This window comes from Schistosoma mansoni, chromosome 1, assembly GCF_000237925.1.
Source record: "Schistosoma mansoni strain Puerto Rico chromosome 1, complete genome".
In the NCBI taxonomy this organism is placed as follows: Eukaryota; Metazoa; Platyhelminthes; class Trematoda; order Strigeidida; family Schistosomatidae; genus Schistosoma; species Schistosoma mansoni.
In genome coordinates, this window is record NC_031495.1 from 64,929,277 (window position 1) to 64,946,407 (window position 17,131).

Genomic DNA, 17,131 nt, shown 5'->3' on the forward strand with positions numbered 1-17,131 from the left:
AGGTTTCAGGCGAGTTCCAGGAACCTAGGAGAAGGGGCTTGAAGGGAATATGGTGCCCACCTATGCCCAGTTTTTTAGATACACATAGGTCTGCAAATTCTCCTCTACCCTTTTGTTCTTTTCTCCCAGTCAGGTCTTCCCATGACGTCATCGCATCAAGCGAGTCCCTCCCAACCCCAGGAGGGAGACCGAGCTCAGAAGAGGCAGATCCAGGGAAGGGGAGTTGTGAAAGAGAGAAAGAGAAGAGGGGGGAAGAGAACAAAACTCCATCAAAATCATCTACCTCAGCTACAATTCTCCATCAGCTCACTGCACACCGAACATTTGATAATTCTTAATATATAAACAGTTCAATCAATTTGTATATTGTATTGTTTACATGAAAATATTAAATTATATTATCATATATTGTATATAAGTTGAATGAATCTATTATTTATTATGTAATAAACATTTCATGAAATGATATGTTATCTATTCTGTTGTGTAGGTTGTTTGTTTTTTTTGTGTTCAATATGTAGAGAAATCTGTGATTGAAACAAATCAAATGTGACTTTGAATGAACTAATTAATCATATTCAATAAAGCTAAATTAGTTGAAATGACTAAGTGATAATGAACTTTTATAGTAAATGAAATGATAAATTAGTTCGTGATTTAAGTTGTGAAAACGTTCATGACTATATGTATATATATAAGTCATGTCTGAGATGAGATTCGAATAACTATGATATTCCACAAAGATTATTACTATTCAAATATAATCTGTAATTAACCACTTATGTAATAAAGCAGGGAGTTATTGATTAAAACAGTTGCATGAACCTTCGTTTAACGACATCAATCATTTCAATAGGTGGGTAGAGTATCAATAGGTCATATATTAAAGGTTTGGCACTCAAAGACCCCAAATGCCCTGGTACGGCCGAGAGTGAGGAGAGTCCGCTCTCCCGCTCGAAATACTCTCACATGGCCACGCGTATATAGCATGTCAGGGAAGTCCTACTGACTGCCTTCTCGTGGCAGGGGTGTTCTTTACGAAATTGAGAGGAGGAAAAGCGAATGTCCACCTAGGGGATTTGAAAATCCTGATTCCAAACCAATGGTTCACATGAGCTCCAGTGTGCTGATGGAACAAATGGCAAATGAATCAATCGTTGGTAACCGGCTACCATGGGACTGCATCTCCTCACGATGCTCCACTGCCTTGCGGATCACACCTTTAGGTCAAAGGCTCCGGGTCAGGCCCCCTAAGAAAACCACTTGCTTCAGTTTGGGCACCTGGGCAGTATCACAGCCCTCACACAAATCGAATGAGATTTGTGTGGTGTATATGTATCCGGTGCTCTTTTGTACCAATGTTTATGTGTTCAAATAAATAAATAAATAATGGCGCTCAAAATCGAATAATAGAACACAAATTAATACTTGACCAATAAGTTATAATAATTAACTAAAATGTAAAGTACTGTAGAAATTTGTAAAGAAGTTATACATTTGATAGATGTAGTGGATTGGTTGAGGTTAGACATTAACACCGTTGAATGCCGGCTCAGTGGTCTATCGGTTAAGTGCTCTGCGCGAGACTGGTAGGTTCTGGGTCCGAGTCTCGCGAGGCGGGATTTTGGATGCGCACTGCTGAGGAGTCTCATAATAGGACGAAACGGTCGTCCAGTGCTCCCAGGTTTTCGATGGTGGTCTAGCTTCAAATGACTCATGATCTCAACTATATAAAATTAATAAAATCTTCACAAAACCCCCTAGGGATGTCTACCACATGATTTGAGTTTGCCTAATTTAATCAAAGCTGGAAACTTAATGTTAATGTTACATTCAAAAATGGGATAGATAGTGGAGGATGACAAGATTGGTTGGGTACGGTTTATGTCACTCAAACAATTGTGTACTTAAATAGGAATAGTTCGACGGAGATTAGAAAGGGACTGTGTGAACGAGACAGTGATAAATTATACTTGCTGATACTGTGATATATGAAACTATCAATAAACTACTCAGTAATTGTAAGCAAAGATGGATAGTGGTTAGCAGTGGAATCCAGGAAGCGCGTTTCGTCCTATTCGGGACTCGTCAGCTGGATGTACCTGCATCTCAGAGTTGATGTTCACTCTGGAACTCGAACCCAGTACCTTTCGCTTCAAACGCCATCGCGTTATCCACTCAGCTAGTAAGTCCTGATAGTCACTTGCTTGTGCAATGGGGTGAAGTTTAAATTCACTTAGTATTGTTTGTTTGATGAGAAGATTCAAACAAACAATACTAAGTGGATTTTTTAATCAGTAATTATTTTTGACTAAAAAAATATTTGATTAATCTAAATCAAAAATAATTTTAAAACAAAAGAAACTTACTTTATCTACTCGACGTAGTATCGCCTCCATAATTTTAGGTTTTGGCGGTTTGAAATTCTTATTAAGTAAATAATAGTCTACAACACATACTCGTTGATATTTACCGCCACAAGATTCCAATGGAGCTTTATATGCTGAACAGGAACCACAAAATAACTATTAAGAAGTAGAGAAAAGGAAAATGTTTCCAGAAATTATGGTTTGATTTGCACAGAGAACTTTAAAAGTCAGTTAATTGTAAAAGCAGCGTACATGAAGGTAGAAAATGTGCTTTAAGGTACGTTCCCAAAGTTCTCGACATTGCTTAAAGCAAAACATAATACTATCTACTTGGTACCCTACGTCTAGCTTTGGGATTATTCACTTGGTAATCTTATCAATAACCGACAAATTTCTTCAACCTTTAAGAGCCATTATGGAATCTACAAATTGTGATCCAGGGGTAGAACTTTCGTCTTATCCAGGACCCATCAGATACATGTTTATACATACGCGTTGGTTATATATATATATATATATATATATATATATATATATATATATATCGAAACCTTTGCTTTAAAAGCCACGTTTTATAGTTAAATACTGAAAATATTGTCAGAAGGGGTTTTTTGTGGAGATTTAGTATTTTCATAGTTGAAAGCGTGAGTCAATTGAAGCTAGACCATCAGAGAAAACCTGGTGGATGCGCACTGCTGAGGAGTCCCACAATAGGACGAAATGGCCGTCCAGTGCTTCCAGATTAGAGACCTTGAATGACATGGCTCAAAATCATTTGCAATAGCGAAGGTGCGTCCACTCTTTGAAGTCTGCCGAATTCTAATCTTCTGAATTCTTCATATCTCTATCTTTTTTCTCATTCCAAATTTATTTCACTGGATTATACTCCTTCAATACCATCTTCAAACCCTAATCTTTCGGTTTACTGCTTATACTCTTACTACTTCTACCACTATGAGATTTGAATCGACAACTGAATCTCTGGGCTAATGTGGTATGGCAACTCGAACTGATGTACGTACGTACGAAGTTCTACGTTGTGACTGACTGATGTAAATATTGTGACTTTTGGACATATCTAATTTATCTTATTCAACTCAACATCTTATTATAATTTCTTAAAACAATTAGCATTGATGTACCACATTAATATGGACTTAGTTATTTCAAAGATACTATTTAGTGCCTTACAATTCGCAACAAAATTATGATAAATATAATCAAAACACTGTACAATACTATATCTTTATCATATCGCTGTATGACAGTAGTAACTGAGGCAAAAGATAAAAAATCATTGAAAGTAGCCTAGTATGGCTGAAATAATTTATGAGAATCGTTTATAAAATTATTTTGTTATTGTTTGTTTAATTACAAAATTGGCAACTGAAAACTTTCTGGTATCCAGGAATCTTTTATTTTCAAACTCGGAAAGAGAAAATAGGGAGGGAAGTACAGAAAAAACTTTGTTTTCAAGGTTAGTTCATGAGTTGAAAACAGGGGTGAGGACACATGACGTTGAGATTTTAGAAGCTTTTCGAAAACATGCTAAAAATTAGTAACTAAATCAAGTAACTATTCAACTACGATAATGAAAATATAGTTCGTCTAATGATGCAGTTTGGTGATTTCCTCAATGTATGTCCTATCCACTTCCAACATCTTTTCTTAATTTCCTCTTCAGGTGGAAGCTGGTTTGTTCTCTCTCACAGTAGTTTGTTGCTGACGGTATCCAGTCAACGAACATTCAGTATCTTACGTAGACAACTGTTTATAAATACCTGTACCCTCCTGATAATAGTTGCCGTAGTTCCCCACGTTTCATCTCCACACAGTAGAGTTGTCTTGACGTTCCTATTGATATTGGTTGACAGTTGTTTTGAGATCCGTATGTTCTTCAATTACAGGAATTCTGTTCTTCATTTGCCAATACTCGCCTTCACATTTGCATCGGATCTTCCACGATTATCGATGATGCTTCCAAGGTACTTGAATGTTTCTACCTCTTCCCGACCTTCTGCATCAAGACAGAATGGGTTGCTGTTTTCTGTGATGTATTTGAGGATCTCGCTTTTTCTTTTGTGTATGTTAAGACCTACTGCTACACTAGTTGTCTTCATCTGCATTTGTTCGTGGTTATGGATAGAAGGGCTAGGTTATCTGTGAAGTCAAAATCGTCTAGTTTCATCCAACCTGTCCATTGCATTCCGTGCTTCCTGTCAGATGTCGAGGTCTTCATAATCCAGTCTCTGTTGTGTGGTTCGGTGAGACTCATGTAGTTTTGTGTGAGAATATTGTGACACCTATAACCATTCTGTTGAATGTACACAAATAGGCAAATCTCTAACCACTTTCATTAATTTCTCTCAGTCAGTTCATGTCAACCCATGATATCTTCATACCCAGTGTTTTCCATTCCGACTTTGGAGTCGGGGTCTCCTATCAGGATGGTCACGTCCTTTCCTCTGCACTTCGCTATGACTGACTGCAGCCTGTCGTGAAAAACTGATCCTTATTGTCGTCATTGCTATCATTGATGGGTGCATAACATTGGATAATATCAATTGTGACTACCTTCTTTGTTTTAAAAGATGCTCTGATGATCCTCGATCCATGCGATTCCAATCCTATAATTGCATTTCGACCTTCTTCGGACAGCATCAGAACAAGTCCCTGATTGTGTGAACCATTTTCCCTTTCATGAACACAGTACAGAAGCATCTCTCCTCAATCTATCCTCTTTCGTCCAGGTTGGATTCAATCGGTTTCATTCATTCCGAGCACCAACAACTTGTATCTCCTCATTTACGTGGTCTTCCACATTCTCAGAACATTCCATGTACTTATATCAACTGTTGCTGTGCTTGTTAAATGAGGCATCAACCTCGTGGCTTTCGAAGAATCTCGGCTCTCGCCATCAGGTGTCATAATTCTTCTTAAAGAAGATCCTTCAACTTGGAGAACAGAGTTTAAATTGTTTAATCTGGTTAGCGTTTTTTAGCAAGATTGTTTTCTACAGGATGGGGTTACCACCCCGTGCCTAACCCTCCTCCTTTACTCAGTATTGGGTCCAGCAGTAACTCTAGAAGATTTAAAGGCGGAGTTTCCAACCACAGTACGTAGGATGAAATCCCAATGGAGAATAGAGAAGTTTTTTAACTCAAAAAATTGAACGTTTTAATTTCTAATTCAGTCAATGTGTACCTCAATGGTGAAGTTAAATTCATTCGTTATTTTCCTCCGAATTTTCAGTCGTAATATTAGTACATACTTCTCAGTCTGTTTGAACTATACTTCCTACATTTAGCTTTCCATTATCATTAGTATTATGATATCGGTTCTATGGACTTCCATCTCGTTAACGTCTTTCTGTTGAATTATTGTGTAATGTAGATACGTTGGTTCGGAAAATGTTTATGATAGGTGTTAAACTGCTTATAACTGTTAGCAAGAGAAAATTCAGACTACTGAGTGCTCTGATCATCCTTAAATTGTAGATTGCCAATTGACCTATTTTCAACCAATCAGCGTTGGGAGACGGATTGAAGTGCTACATTGTTCAGCATACTGCGATATACATACTGTTCGTCCTCAACTCTTATTATGATTTGGGAAGAGCCGAGCGAGGTATCGTGGTCATGAAATACTAGACAGTAGAAGATAACAATGATTGGTTAGCCAAATTATAGACGATTAGTAATAAATTAATCTAGAATTAGTTGTTTGAAAATGGCTGAACAGGAGAACTATTGTCAAACTATATACTAAACAATCAGAATACAAACTCCGCCTGGAGCCCTTCTAGGATTACTACAAGTCTGAAGCTAGGATAAAGCAAGAAGTTTGAGGATAGGTTTAGCGACCCTATTATGAAACTTTAGAGATGGATTCATAAATCTGTTAACAAAAAGTACAGAAGGCAAGAATTAGATAATTATGACACCAAGAGATGGTATGAGAGGTTGGATCAGTTCTTTTAAGAACACGTTAACAAGTATTTTCCAAGTGACAAAATGTCTTTTATTGGTAGCTAAATCTGTCTGAAACCAAGGTAAATGAATGATCTATTTTATAGCAGCCTTTTCGTAATTTTATACTAAAACTCAGTTATTTCATAAAGAATCGAGTGCCTCTACTATAATTTAATGAGTAAAGGACATAATACAACTATTCACAACGACCTAGATCAAGCAACGTTTCAACTTATTAAGTAGTTCAAAGTTCAGTGCCAATCATTAAGATAGTGCTAACCATTTTATAGTTTTGATCGCAAACTGGACATGGCTAGAGGATCACTTAAAAGTATGAAGTACTGGACAAAGTTTTTGTCATAATATGAGACTCTTCAACAATGTGTATTAATGACCCCACGGGAATCGAAACCAGAACCTTAAGGGCTTACAGTGAACACATAACATTTAGACTACTGAGTGGCCATTTAGTGGTTTATACGTCTAACTTTAATCAGTACGTAATCATTTTCCAGTGTCAACATTGGGTCACTGCCTCCCAACTGGAAAGATGTGCTCGTCAAGAGATATGAATGTCCCAGGTCCCACCTTCAGTGGAGTCCCATACTAGGATAAAAGCAGTTGTCTAATACTTCCTAGCCTTTGACAATTATCCAAAGGAATTCAGTTCGAGATGTAAATTATAAAATTCAACAACCTTCATAAACCGTAAGCAGTTTACTCATTCCATATATACTCCCAAATTTATCGCCATAATTCTTATTTCGCTATCATTTAAAAAATATGATTTTATCTTGTTTAAAGTTGGATGGAGAATGCTGGTGGTGGGCAGCCTATGCTCCTCCACGAGGAGTAACAGGCGTAAGTAAGTAAGTAATCTTGTTTTATTAGACAAATGTAGATCTCATCAATTTTATCAATGCCCCCAAATGCCCTGGTATGGCCGAGAGTGGGGAGAGTCCGTTCTCCCTCTCGAAATGCTCTCATATGGCCACGCGTATAAAGTCTCTGTCAGGGAAGTCCTACTCACTGCCTTCTCGTGGTATTACTGTTCTTCACGAAATTGAGAGGACGAAAAGCGATTGTCCGGCGCTTTAACCGGGTTGGTGGACACGGAGGGTCCACCTAGAGGAGTTGGAAAACCCTCATTCCAAACCAATGGTACACATGGGCTGGCTCCAGTATTCTGAAGGAAGAAATGGCATATTAACCAATCATTAGTCATCGGCTACCATGGGACTGCATCTCCTCACGATGCTCCACTGCCTTGTGGATCAGATCTTTAGGTCAATGGCTCCGGGTGTGGCCCCTTAAGAAAACCACCTGCTTCAGTTTAGCGCTTGGGCAGTATCACAGCCCTCACACAAATCAAATGAGATTTGTGTGGCGCATACATATCTAGTGCCTCCTTGTACCAATATTTATATGTTCAATTTTATCAATAATGTTGACAAATTGATAATTTTCAATATGAAGTCTAACAAATTTATGAAATGAGAAATTATTATTATTATTATTCTGTATACATAATTGAAATCTTGTCATCATTAGAATAAGATGTGAAATCTTATACTACTGATGTATTTCAGATTAGATCACATGTTGCTAAGTGAATTTTGTAAGTTTTGTTTTTTTTTTGTATTTTTGCTTTACATGGGAACTTGTAAAATTTACACCAAAAAAATCATTATTATTTGATTTGAATGTCCGATTAATTAGGTTAAATGTTAATTAAATGAGTTTATCATTTATTTGTAAGCAATATATGTACCTCAATACAAGATGATCAAATTTTATACACTTATTAAGTGAGGAGAGAAATGATCAAGAGTGATTATTAGAGTGGAATTGATAAAATCAATAACTAGTAGACGGTTAAACATAGAAATTATAAGGTATTTGTGAAGATTGTTGAACTTGATAGATTATATAGCGGATTGACCTTAAGTAGGTAAAGAAAGCAGTAGGCTCCGAGGTGATGAATCTTCATCGACTGAGATGGTTGGGCCACGTGTTACGTATGCCTGAACACCGATTACCACGACGCGCTACGCTGACTAGTATTGGAGATGGTTGGAAGAGAGTTAGGGGCGGCCAAACCAAAACATGGCATCAGTGTTTGAAGTCACTAACTTCTAGTCTGAGCCATGTTGACAGATGCAGACTACTTGGTTGGGGGTCCGCGTGACTATAGTAACCAATGGTTGGAGACTGTGTGTGACATGGCTCAGAATCGATCACAATGACGTACGTATATAGACTCTTTATCTTCCCTTAAACCTTGAGATTAAAATTGCTTCATATCTATCTTTCTTCCTGTACTATAGCCTTATATAAAACCTTTCTTTTATATATTACCACCAACAAATTAACTACTTCTATGAATTCGATGTTCATCTTGTTGTACTAACGAGATATGGCAACTTGTACCGATGCACATGTGTGCTTGGTCCTACGTTGTAGCTAACTGACTGATATTCAATAAATTCTTTTTTTTTTGTTTTTTTTCAATTTATTGTTTATCATGTTGTTTTTTTCCAACTATGTCAAATCATAAACAACAGATTCGTTAACTTTTTCTTATGACTGAATTTAGTTAACTAACGTTCACTATTTATGTATACAACCTGGGGTTGTTGTTTTTTGTTTATTATTAGTAGTATAAAACATTAGGTAAAGTGTTGAATTGTATAAGATATCAATCAGGTGGAAACAAGTAACATGATCAATATTTCATTCAGTTAGTAACAACATAAATAATAATAATAATACTTATTATTATTACTATAGTAATAATAATGTCAATTATTTACTATGTGAGAACTTATGTACTTGGTTTTCAACAAAAAAAACTTTTTTACGTGAAGGTTAGTAATAGTATCTAGGTAAATAGAAACAAGTGGAGCGAGATTCGAATCTACAACTTAATAATTTAAGTCAAGTTTAATAGTAGCTAGCAATGGGATCTAGGGTGCATATTACATCTTAATTAGAACTCGTCACCTGAACATACCTGTATCTGAATGTTGACATCGAAACCAGAACTCAAATTAAGTAATTTACGTTTCAAACGTCCAACGTGTTAGCACATATATCATTAATAATAATAAGAGAGACTGGTCTATTGTAGTATATAACATCAACGGAAAGATTCAGACAACCAAAACAGATGAATTAGAATTCACCTTATTGCACAAGCCAGTAGCTATTCAAATTCAGTAACTGAGTGGATAATGTGTTGGACGTTTGAAGCAAGAGCTACTGGGTTCGATTCCCGATGTGGACATTAACATTCGCAAGAGTCCCATACTAGGACGAAAAGGTATTCAGATGCTTTCAGGTTGTGCGTGGTTGCCCAACGTAAATCAGTTCGTGATATCAATAAAATTGAGCCACATTCACAGCCATATACTGAAAATAGAATAGAGTTGAATCATTTCAAAATGATTGGAATAGTATTGTGTCATTGACTTTCTACAAAAATCAAATATTCCCTGGTTATCTAAAGAACTACAAAATTCAGTCAAAAGTTCAATCATGTAATCACTTTGCTTCAGCAGGCTCCTTTTTTAAAATCATACATACAGTCAAAAGAGTCGACTAAAAAAGAATACAAATGAAAAGCTTATGAACACCACAAGTCATAATCATCCACTTATCCAATCCTAAACTTTGAGTACAAAAACACTATATTTAATCCCTCATTTTATTATGGCCTTAAGATTCCTTTCTATATCTTCCATAATCAATCTTTTCTTTCTATTCCTACCTAATTATTTTTTACAACTATTCATTAACCATTATTACCTTATTACCTTATGCTTACTATCAGCAACAGCCTTCTGTGGGAGAGGACATACATTAAGGAAATCACCAAACTGCATCACGAGGCAATTCCTAACATGCAATCCGGAAGCGAAGCGGAAAAGAGGAAGGCCAAAGAACACATTACGTCGGGAAATAGAAGCAGATATGAAAAGGACGAATAACATCTGCAAAGAACTGGAAAGGACTGTCCAGGACAGAGTTGGATGGAGAATGCTGGTGAGCGGCCTATGCACCTCGATGAGGGGTAACAGGCGTAAGTAAGTAAGTAAGTAAGTAAGTAAGTGAGTAAGTAAGTAAGCAAGTAAGTAAGTAAGTAAGTAAGTAAGTAAGTAAGTATCTTATGTGTGAAAATTATATTTGAAATAGTCTCAGCGATTGAAATTTAAATAATTCCAACGTTTCGTCCACCTAACTTGTCTGTACTTCTTCAGGGTAATATATTTTTTTATCTTGTAGTCAGTAGAAAAATTGTATTTCTGATGTTTCGTCACTTCTTCAGAGTAAATCAATAATCGAGTTCAATGAACACAAGTTTAAATTGTACCCCAAAAAATATATACTTATTATTATTATTCAAATACTTCATTTCTAACCGAAGTTTGTGCTGATGATGTCGTTCAGAAGGACGATCAAAACTCCCCGACTAAAACCATCCAGCTCAGAGAAAAAACCTACATCAAAATCACCCATCTGAGCTACAAATCTTCTCGACTTATTATTAACTTTCTATCTAATGCTCTAATGTATCGAAAACTATGAGATCCAACTTTGGCATTGATACTTCACATTATTATCTTAGTTAATTATTCTATTCTTAATATTTAATCAGTGAATAGTTACCTTCACCTTAAACATTTTTTCATTGACTGATTATATTATATAACTTCTTTGGAATATCTGATTATTGTAAACAATATCTAACATGATAACAACTAAATTTCTTTAAAATTTTTGTCAACAACACAATTCTATTTTACTAATGAGGTAACTATTTTTAGAAAGTGAACAAGGTTGTACTACTTTAAGAAAACAAATCATTAGCAACAAACTTTTCTTTGTTGATTGATCTTTACAATCTAATGGTTGAAGTTGAAATCATGAGTCAATTGGAGCTAGACTACCATGGAAAACCTGGAAGCACTGGACGGTCGTTTCGTCTTATTGTGGGACTCCTCAGCAGTGCTAGCGTGCGAGACTGGTAGGTCCTGGGTTTGAATCTCGCGAGGTGGGATCGTGGATTCCAACTGCCACTGAGGAGTTCCACAATAGGACGAAACGGCTGTCAAGCAGTGCTTCCAAGTTTTCCATGGTGGTCTAGCTTCAATTGACTCATGATTTCAACTATATATAAAAAATATTAAGAAATCAGCTTAAAGATTTTCTAGAAATTTCACTGTATTGTTCAAAAATCTCAAATGAAAATGTTTTAAAACAGCGAGATTTATTTTGTTTTAAATAAAACAAGAATACTGTTTCGGATAGTTGTTTGTAGAATAATGAATAAGAATTGTAGTCTAGATGGATGCTTTCGATGCTATTGTGTTTACTCACCTGGAAAGTAAATAATGAGTGGTCTCTGAGATGACAAGCATAGAATTTATGTTTAAACCACTGAAGTCATACCGATATGCTCATAATTTCCATTGTGAATAATTAAGAGTTGCTAAACTTTAACACCTACTTGCACAATATAGCCAATGGATCCTGACGATACTTCTGAGACAGTAATGGTTGAACTCCAACAGTTGCTCGTAATTATGAGGTAGGAAATGTCGGACATTACAAACATATAACAAAACTATTGCCCAACTTAGGTAGTATTGGGACTAAAGTTTACCCACATTATATTTTTAGTGAATATACAATAACGTTGTAAACTAAGGCGAAAACTAAAAACACACAGTCAAAATAAAATGATACATACCTTGCCACATGCACGACAATGATGTCGTCGATTAAGTGTAGTAAATTCTGTACAACAATTTGTACACATTGTAGATGATTCATCTTTAACCCATTGAGCTGCAACTTCACCTAAATTATTTGCACTCATTATTGACTTCTAATGTTTAAAAAGGAATTTTAAAAGAATAAATGGGAAATAGTGAGATTCTTCCTCATCGATATATATAAACATGTTTTGAATGCTAATAAACAGATATACGCTGTAGAATTTAATATGCTTACAGATTGATTTCTTGAATAAGTCCTTATACTGTCACACATAGAGTCATAGCAGTGCTATGATCAAAACAGGTAACTATGTATATAGCTAAGAATTATTATCTGTTTCTAAAATGTAACTTAGCGCATTTAGTACAAAACTCCCCGACCATTGCTGATACCTTGACGTGGTGGTCAGGCTTGCCTATCGTGATGAATCAACCGAGCTATACTGGCTGGAACAATCGTTCCTCAAGGTTCTACCATGCCAGACAGGTTAGTTGAAGAGCGGCAAGACTAAAAGCAGCAAACCCAAGGTTCGAAGGCGAAGTCGTACTGCTGACTGTACAGAGGTGTAACGACAGCAAGGTGTTTCCTACAGACAACCAGCATAGCAGTGATGCTGACTTCCCACAAGGAGGGGTGGGGTTAGAAAAGGTCGACCCTAAAAATGCACACCTCACCTTATCCCACGGATATCCGTCTCCGGAGGTAAGGTCCTTTGAAGAACGGAGCTAACACAAAAATCAACCACAAAAAGGTCATGTGTGACCGACCTCAAGCAGTTTTCCTTTGAGCACTGCAGTCACGCTCTCAGGTCATTAAGACCAACACTAATCCAACTTCTTTTTCAGGTCCCTCAAGAAATACCCTTCCACGGTGTGGGCAACCGGGAAGTGATAACTGCCCTCATACCTATAACAGAACTGAAGACCACTGACTAGTACAAAACTCAAAATAGTAAAGTCCATTACTAAGAGAACAATGAACACACATACACCAAACGGTAGCAGGAACACAACACAATGAATCAATGACGTAAGTTCTCTAGCTCGACTTCTTTCGCCAACTGTGTTACATGTAACCTAGCTAACTCCAATTCTATCAGGGGTTGGTCTTTAGCTCATTATTATCAAGTTGATCTTACTTATAATCTACTAAATGACTAGATTCCAGAGTTGTCGGAAGATTATAAGGAAGATCAACTTGAGAATAATGAGCTAAAAACCAACTCCCCGATAGAATTGGAATTAAATAGGTTACATGTAACACAGTTGAAAAAATGAATTGAACTAAGAAGTTACGTCATCAGAGACGAGAAAGTGTCGATCAATCAATAAGTGACAATGAGAATGCAACATTTAAAAATCTACACTTATTCAGGTTCGACGGTACACCTGTAAATTACTGGAATTTCATAAGTTTTGAGTGAATCGGTAACGAAAATATTGGATTTAGACGGAAGTCAAATCATCTTATCAAATATTGTGATGACGAAGCTAAGACAGCCATAGCACACTGTGCCTTACTGGAGTCAGATGCTGGCTACCATAAAGTTCTAGGAAAATTAGCCGAAGAATCCGGTCAAGAACACATTGTAGCCAGGATGTTTATCGAAAAGTTATTAAACTTTCCTAGTATTAAGGGAAATTATACAGACGACTTGACGCAGTTATCTCGAGAGATGATGGTGTGTGAGTTAACTCTAAAGCAGATGAATTACATTTCAGATCAGAATAGGTCGGGAACCATAGAAGACATAATTTTAAAATTGCCGTATAGTGAACGAAAACGTGATGGGGAAAACCAAATTATTGTCATATGTGAAATCAACCAGTAGCTTTGTAAAGTGTAAAAATCATACATTAAATACATCATTTGCATATCTTCCATCACTTGCCCTTTACATAATTCATCATTCTTTCGATCCTGTTTTTATACCGATTGCTCTTCGTTTTCTTTCCTCCTCTCTTTATTTCACTCTTCTGCTGGTAAGCATTCTACTTCCGATTCCTGATACTTACTACTTATGGCTGTCCGCATAAGTAGTTCACACTACTTCCGGTACAGACACAAAGTGAGTGAGTAACAATGGCCTGGGAGATTATTAAAAGCGGCCGAAAACCCACGTTTAGTGATCCTACAAAGTTTGTAAAGGAACACTCCGATATAGCTAATATTGGATATAGGTTACTTGCTAGCCGAAGTGACAATAGTGATAATAGCTATGCCAGTGTTGTAAGAAGGAAACTTAATGAAGGTTACAATACACAAGGATATCTTATACAAGTACTAGTGACGATAATGTTGCCTTACATCACGGATATAGTTACCGTAATTTATCTTCTATGGTGTGTTTAGGAAATCATTCTCTAGATCAGTGCCAGAAGCTTAGGGATAAGGGTGTTAGGGAAAGGAAATAATTTGCACGTTGTTTAAAGGAGAATCATCTAGCAAACATTTTTTGGTCGCTAAGAGCATGTTCGATCAAAAGTTGCTGATGACGGCACCATATGGACCCAACACAACTGTGAAGCAGAAAACTGAGACCGAAATGATTATTTAGATAATACGAAATTTATGTTTACTCGAAGAATCAAGTGGTCCGACAGTGAAGAATACCAACAAAGGACGCGGTGGTCGTTTTGATAAGTGTTAATCTCCGTCAATCAGAGTGAATCAACCAATGATATTTGAGTTAGACGCCAACCACTCAACACTCATCTGATCCCAGACTGGTTATTACTCTGAACCTTTTTTATTGATTCATTTTGTTGTGTTCCTGCTACCGTTTGGTATGTGTGTGTTTATTGTTCTCTTAGTAATCGACTTTACTATTTTGAGTTTTGTATTAAATGTATCAAGTTACATTTTCGAAACAGATGATAATTCTTAGCTATATACATAGTTACCTGTTTTGATTATTCATATATATAATGATGAGGAAATAAGTAAGAGATTAGTGAAATAGAGTGATTGATAGTAGGATGATCATGCTTTTCAATGCAATGATTTAGTTTGGCCAACCTTGGTCTTTTACAACCCATTCGTACTCCACTTAACATTGCATATCGAGGTAGGGGGGTGGTTGGAAGTAAATAACAGACGTCCCAGTCATCTCAGACTAGCGATCTTACTAACCGGGTTGCCATGTTTAAATATTAAGCGATCTCTAAAGCTGGTGTTCCGTACTCCGTCGTTCTTCGATATGGTAGTAATGCTTAGAAAACATCTACGCATGTTACCCCTCTTGAAGAAGCATAGAACGCCCACCAGCATTCTCCATTCGACTCTGTCCTGAGCAATCCCTTTCAGTTGATCCTAATTGCTATTCATTCTTTTGATGTCTGCTTCCAATAGAGCTGGCCTATTCAAGAGTTCCCCAAAGTGTAAACACTCTTTATCTTTCCTTAAACCTTGAGATTAAAATGGCTTCATATCTGTCTTTCTTCCTGTACTATATCCTTATATACAACCTTTCCTTTATATATTACCACCAATAAATTAACTACTTCTTTGAATTCGATGTTCATCTTGTTGTGCTAACGAGGTATGGCAAATTGGACCGATGCATATATGTGCCTGGTCCTACGTTGTAGCTGACTGGCTGAAAGTGTTCTACCCATTTGTTCCTCTGTTCTTGAATCTCAATGATTAGCCCAGAACCCTCTTGACAAGTTAACCTTAGTGCTTCTTTCATTCCTTTTCAATTATCCTCCATCGTAGTTTCTTCTTCCTCCTGTAAATCTTGTAAGGCTTGAAACATGTTGTTGAGAGTTATCTTCAATTCGTTGAGTTTGTTGCTATCTCGAAGGAAGGCTTCATTGAACCTTTGTAATGCTGTTCCCCCAGTTGTCCAGTGCTTCTCTAGCGTCAGTTTCATCTTGGTCACAACCAGCTAGTGTTGATCTCAAGCTATGTCAGCTTCTCTACTGGTTTTCATGTCTTCCATTGACCTTCGGAATTTCTTATTCATACAAGTGTGATCCATCGGGTTCTCCGTCGCGTGATCCGCTGAGACTCATGTAGCTTTGTATATGCGTTTCTGTGAGAATAGTGTGACACCTATAACCATTCTGTTGAATGTACACAAATAGACAAATCTCTAACCACTTTCATTAATTTCTCTCAGTCAGTTCATGTCAACCCATGATATCTTCATACCCAGTGTTTTCCATTCCGACTTTGGAGTCGGGGTCTCCTATCAGGATGGTCACGTCCTTTCCTCTGCACTTCGCTATGACTGACTGCAGCCTGTCGTGAAAAACTGATCCTTATTGTCGTCATTGCTATCATTGATGGGTGCATAACATTGGATAATATCAATTGTGACTACCTTCTTTGTTTTAAAAGATGCTCTGATGATCCTCGATCCATGCGATTCCAATCCTATAATTGCATTTCGACCTTCTTCGGACAGCATCAGAACAAATCCCTGATTGTGTGAACCATTTTCCCTTTCATGAACACAGTACAGAAGCATCTCTCCTCAATCTCTCCTCTTTCGTCCAGGTTGGATTCAATCGGTTTCATTCATTCCGAGCACCAACAACTTGTATCTCCTCATCTACGTGGTTATTTGAATGATCCTCCCGGTCTCCCACATTCTCAGGACATTCCGTGTACTTATATCAACTGTTGCTGTGCTTGTTAAATGAGGCATCAACCTCGTGGCTTTCGAAGAATTTCGGCTCTCGCCATCAGGTGTCATAATTCTTCTCAAAGAAGGTCCTTCAACTCATCGGACAGAGTTTAAATTGTTAAATCTGGTTGGCGTTTTTTAGCAAGGTTGTTTTCTACAGGATGGAGTTGCCGATTCCACACCCAACCCTCCTCCTTTGTCCGGTCTTGTGATCGGAAGTACCTCTAGATGAACTATAGGCGGAGTTCCAGTCATTTCAAGGATAAGATAAATGCTCCATTGATGGTGACCGCGTATAATGGCGAGAATCGACTAAAATTGGAAAAGCCGACTACTATTCGGTTCCACTTTAGTGGTCTAAAAGCGTCGTGTTTGTA

The 17,131-nt window shown here is 37.0% G+C and overlaps 1 protein-coding gene and 1 non-coding gene across 2 annotated transcripts in view; both read right to left on the reverse strand.

The window, feature by feature from the left end:
• Smp_000870 (hypothetical protein) overlaps nucleotides 1–17,131 on the reverse strand; it is a gene marked incomplete at its 5' end in the record, with an annotated part of 42,237 nt that overhangs the window by 9,206 nt on the left and 15,900 nt on the right. The window contains 2 exons of the mRNA XM_018795212.1: nucleotides 2,370–2,525; nucleotides 12,093–12,230. Coding sequence (XP_018649547.1) covers nucleotides 2,370–2,525; nucleotides 12,093–12,230 — 294 coding nt within the window. The remainder of the gene's footprint in view (nucleotides 1–2,369; nucleotides 2,526–12,092; nucleotides 12,231–17,131) is intronic.
• Smp_tRNA_00827_Pseudo_TTG.1.1 lies at nucleotides 2,120–2,190 on the reverse strand. Its single transcript has one exon. It is a non-coding gene (tRNA).